This window comes from Austrofundulus limnaeus, unplaced genomic scaffold (genome assembly GCF_001266775.1).
Source record: "Austrofundulus limnaeus strain Quisiro unplaced genomic scaffold, Austrofundulus_limnaeus-1.0 Scaffold1005, whole genome shotgun sequence".
Lineage (NCBI taxonomy): Eukaryota > Metazoa > Chordata > Actinopteri > Cyprinodontiformes > Rivulidae > Austrofundulus > Austrofundulus limnaeus.
The window spans coordinates 63,601-68,690 of NW_013953407.1; the positions used below are offsets into that span (position 1 = coordinate 63,601).

A 5,090-nucleotide genomic window follows, 5' to 3' on the forward strand; every position below is an offset into this window, starting at 1 on the left:
GATACGAACAGGTGGAATTTACGCAGCTCATTTACACACTTTTCCTGAAGATAGAAGAGTTTGTTGAATCTGACGTGACATGTTCGTACGAACCCTTTGCACGAACAAAAGTAAGAGAAATTTAGGATAAGAATACGAGCATGTTCTTGCATGAGGCCCATTGTTCTCAAATAAAGATGAAGGTTCTCAGGGGGTTATATTCATAGATATTTTTTAATTAAATATTAATTAAATGATTTAAATAATTATATTAAAAATATAAAATTAGGCAGTACTGTGGCACAGTTGGAAGAGCAACATATTGGCTCTAAGGAAGAAGATTGCTGGATAAACATTCTAGGTTGTGTTTATATGTTCTCCCTGTGAAGGAGTGGGTTTTCTCCAGGTACTCCAGTTTTCTCTCACAGACCAAAATCATATTTATTAAAACTGATATGACATAAAAAAGAAAATAACTATAGAGAAGCAATTCTTGCTGGAGGTGTGGCCTCTGTTGAAGTTTAAAATGACTGGATTGGATGGCTGCGGCATGTGTGTATGCCAGCTCCACTGTGAAGAGTTTGGGTTAATACTACAGTAGATGTAGTTTGTAATTGTGCTTGTTTTAGTCTTTATTTCCAGTTTTGGGGTTTTATAATTACTGTTTTTCTTCACAAAACTAAACATCGACAAGCAAATAAAACTTTTAAAATGCATAGAAGAGGTGATGGCTTTAAAATTTAAAAAGCTTGTTCCTTGTAAATGTCTTTAATATATATATATTGACATTTTTAAATAAAATGACAGGCATCACAGCAATCATTTTTGAAGGGAAGTTTTCCCATCACATTTAAAATTGAATTCATTTGAACCCCCACATTTACCATAAAATATTACTTCACTCAGTGTTTTCTTGCTTAACAAATAAATTTATTCCACTTAATTTATAGAATACTCAGAATACTCTATGTAGGTAAAACTCTGTTTAACAACCTGTTAAAATACACCAAAATGCAGGAAATGGCATCTACTTCTTTTAAAATTTCCTAGGGGAAGACCCCCAGACCCCCCACAAGTGGGTCCCCCCAACATTACAAATACTTCTGATGCCACTGAAATATGTAACAATGTAAGGACAACTTATGGTACCCCATGTGTAAAGATACAGAACAAGTTAGAAATGGACTGTTGCAGAGGTGCAGATCGTTTTGTTATTGTTTTTGTCTCTGTACATCTCAAAATCAGTAATATTAACTATAAAATTACAAATTGAACATCTGTTGGCAAATCCATAGATTTGATATCGCCATAGCTATCAAATTGTCCTTTTTACAACCATATGATAAAATTTTTGTTGTAGATATTAGTTTTGGTGTGCCACCCCTGGTTTTTCAGTGGCCCCCCATGGCTCCCCCTGAAAAAGATTTCTACAGGTGCCACTGCTATCRGGCCCACCAATGAGTGCCCCCCACCAACACCCCCTCATCCCATTCAGACCCCCACCCAAAACAGTAAATTTGTTCTGGTGACTTCATGAGTTCTTGTGCATTGGTGCTTTGCATATGTGTGTGGTCATATATGCTACTGCTATGCTTCTAGTTAAAGCAAATAAATGTTACCATCATTAAAATCTTTGCACCCCATGTAGGAAAACAGTTCAGCTTCCACCTTTCATGCAACAAGTTTAGATCACACACACACACACACACACACACACACACACACACACACACACACACACACACACACACACATCCTTGTACTTGCATCGAACTGAGGACTTTGTATTGACTTCCATTCCTTTTGTAACTTTATGCCTAACCCAGACATTTTCCCTAAAACTAACCATTACTAGTCTATTTCTAACCCTAACAATTAATATTTTATTCCTAACCCTAAACATTACTAGTCTATTCCTAACTCTAACCATAACTAGTCTATTCCTATTCCTAAACCTATCCTGAACATGAACATAATTCATTCCATACCTCTAAACCTAACCAGGAGAGGTCCAGGACAAGGTCCTCACTTTATACCAAAGACCTCACTGATAGTAACTATTTTGCAAGTGGTCCTCACTCTGTAGCAGAAACTAGTACACACAAACACACAAAGCCACAGAGTCATGAGACTTCCTCTTCTGTCAGACATGTTTCTAACCCTTACCTTGTTTCTGACATTCTTTGTGTGATGGAGCTCAAACTATCCCACGTGCTGAACAAAGCCAGCTGCTGTGCTTGACTTGTCTGAGTTGTTGCTGGATGCTGCATTTCTTTGTGGCTTTGAGTTCTGCAGCTTCAGTCGATGAACACTGCAACCTACAGGACGAACTGTGAAGTCACTCTTTTTATCAAAGCCAATATTAAAAAAGTTTTACTTTGTTTTTTTTCTGAAAATACACTCAAACTATTATGTTTTACTGTCTGTCAATTATTTATTGATCAAGTTCTTTGTTAAAAATCTATCTGATTAAAAATATTTTTTTCAAAAGATAATTATAATACTTGAATGAATGCTTATCCGCCATTACCTTTAATGCCAGACTTTTAAATAAATCCTCTTCTGGTATGCTCCATAATCCGCACAATGGCTCAGAGGGTCCTGGGTTTGGACCTGGAGTCTTTTTGTGTGATGTTTACATTTTCTCCTGGTACATATTTTAAAAACATATTTTATGCTGCCGTCAGAAGAATGCTACATAGCAATCAGTCCATAAAGTACACATTTACGGGTTCTGCAAATATGAACTAAACCTGACAAATAGACTTTAATCCCTGTTGCTAAAGTTGTTTTCCTCATGTTTAAAAAATAATTTGTAACTCATGTTTGATGTGCGTCACTTCCCTCCAATCCAGAGTATAACGACTTTGCCAACCCACTGGTGTGTGCCGTGTTCGTGGCCATGTGCCCCCTGTGGGTGCTGATTGCCAGGAAGATCCCCTCTACCAGAGATGTCCTGTACTCTGGCTGGGAGCCGGTCATCATCGCCATGGCTATCAGCAGGTGGGGAGCAGAGATTCTTGTGTTTGCTCATCACCTGAAAAAGGTCCGGAAGATTGAACCGATAGAAGGGGTGGCGTGTGGGATGTGATAGAGATGTTCTTCTCTTTCAGTGTTGGAGGTCTGATCCTCGACAAGACCGTCACCAACCCAAACTTTGCCGGCATGGCTGTCTTCACTCCTGTCATCAATGGTGAGAAGTCTTAAACCTCCAGAATTTTACCCTGATCAGATTTAGTCTCTTTGAAGTAGGGACAACATGGCAGCACTCTCCTCTAACCCTGCTGTGCATCTTCCCCACGATCACCGTTTGTAACGTCCTGTAACACCAGCAGTTGGCAAATTACTACAATTATGTGTGTTTTTCAGGTGTGGGAGGAAACCTGGTGGCAGTCCAGGCCAGTCGGATCTCCACCTACCTCCACATGAATGGTCTGCCCATGGGGGATCCCAACCCTGCTCCCAGGAAGTGTCCAACCCCCTGCTCTTCTTTTTTTGGCTCCAGTAAGACCACCCACACTAGTAGAATGCTCCCCACTTTGTCTTCATGCCTTTCCTCATGAAGTTCATATCAAAGACTCAAATAAACATAGTATCATCATCATGTAGAGCAGTGTTTCCCAAAGTTGGGGTCGGGACCCAAAGTACGGTCCCGAAACATCAAGGTGGGGTCCTGAAAATATTTTCTGAATTAATTACATTTTTGCCTTAGTTGTTACAAAGGAGTGAGGTTAGTATATTTAAAATGGATAAATATAGTATAAAAATATTGTTACTATGCCCATGTTTTGTTGACCTGATACAAATGTTTATCATCCAAAAATAGTTGGGGGCACAGGTCTCTGCTACTGTTTTGTACTATTCTGTGGGTCATAAGCTGAAAAGTTTGGGAACCACTGCACTTTGGTTCCCAAAGTTGGGCTTGGGACCCAATTATGGGTCATGAAGCACCTTGGATAATCTCCAGAAATCAATTTAAAAGGTAATAAAATAATTGCTGATGTAATATTTTCCCTATAACTATTACAAAAACACACAAAAAAGTATAACTAAGTATTTGTACAAGCTGTTTAGGTTGTCAAAAAGCCTGTGTTTTTAGGGTTATTAACAAAGTTCGTGTAATATTTGGGGTCACAAGTTTTTGCCATGGATATTTTGTGGGTCAGAAGACAAAAAGTTTGGGAACCACTGATGTAGAGGATAGCAGTAAAACAGCAGCAGAGTGAGGAAATGTCTGTCTCTTCCAGCTGTGAACTCTCGTTCTGCCCGTGTGCTCTTCCTCCTGGTTGCCCCGGGTCACCTCATTTTCCTCTACACCATCAACTCCTTAAGGGGGGGCCACACCACCCTGACACCCATCTTCATCACCTTCTACCTGGTGGCTGCACTGCTGCAGGTACATGTGTTTTCTGCTCATCGTAGATCCTGATCAACTCATTACATGACACAAGAACAATGACATTTACATTAAATATTGTTTATTGCCCATTGCAGTATTAGTTTGTGTACATTCATTTGTCTGTTAGCAAAATATCTAATGAAAATACCTAGAAGCATTTTAATGAAACTCTCAGAAAGTACCATCCACATCAGATCAACTTCTGGAGTCAGTCCAGTCTACAGGGCTTAAAGTTCTCCGTCGCCACGATGGATTTCCATCATCTATAAGGGAGGAAAAAATAACAACTCTGGCTATTTTCTTTTGCAGTCTTGTTGAAGCCACCCAGTCTACCCCTAAACTTGACACTACTTTCAACAAATGAAACAAACCCCAGAGCACTTTTATCCAATCAGAGCAGAGCAAAACAGGCGGGTCAGTAAAGCCAGCCGGTGAAGCAGTCTGCAGGAGCAGCGCAGCGGTCAGTCCTCAGTGAAACCTCTCCTCCTTCATTTCTCTCCTTGGACTTTGGTCTATAAAACTCAACTTTATATTAAACATTTGTGCTCAGAGCGCCATTATCCAACAGATATGTCCAACTTTGCGTATGTGACCAAGCTCCTCTTGCAAAGGCTGCGCACGACGCGCAACATTCAAACTGTCCTGATGCATCTCAGTAATCCAGTTAAAAAATCAAAAGGAAAAAAATTGTATAGGTCCTCTGGACGGGTTC

At 39.8% G+C, this 5,090-nt stretch overlaps 1 protein-coding gene across 2 annotated transcripts in view; it reads left to right on the forward strand.

Moving 5' to 3' along the window:
- Positions 1-5,090, forward strand: part of slc41a1 (solute carrier family 41 member 1) — a 57,963-nt gene that overhangs the window by 46,028 nt on the left and 6,845 nt on the right. For both annotated transcript variants that reach the window (XM_014030148.1, XM_014030147.1), the window contains 4 exons: positions 2,835-2,982; positions 3,093-3,172; positions 3,349-3,483; positions 4,227-4,375. In XM_014030148.1, coding sequence (XP_013885602.1) covers positions 2,835-2,982; positions 3,093-3,172; positions 3,349-3,483; positions 4,227-4,375 — 512 coding nt within the window. The remainder of the gene's footprint in view (positions 1-2,834; positions 2,983-3,092; positions 3,173-3,348; positions 3,484-4,226; positions 4,376-5,090) is intronic.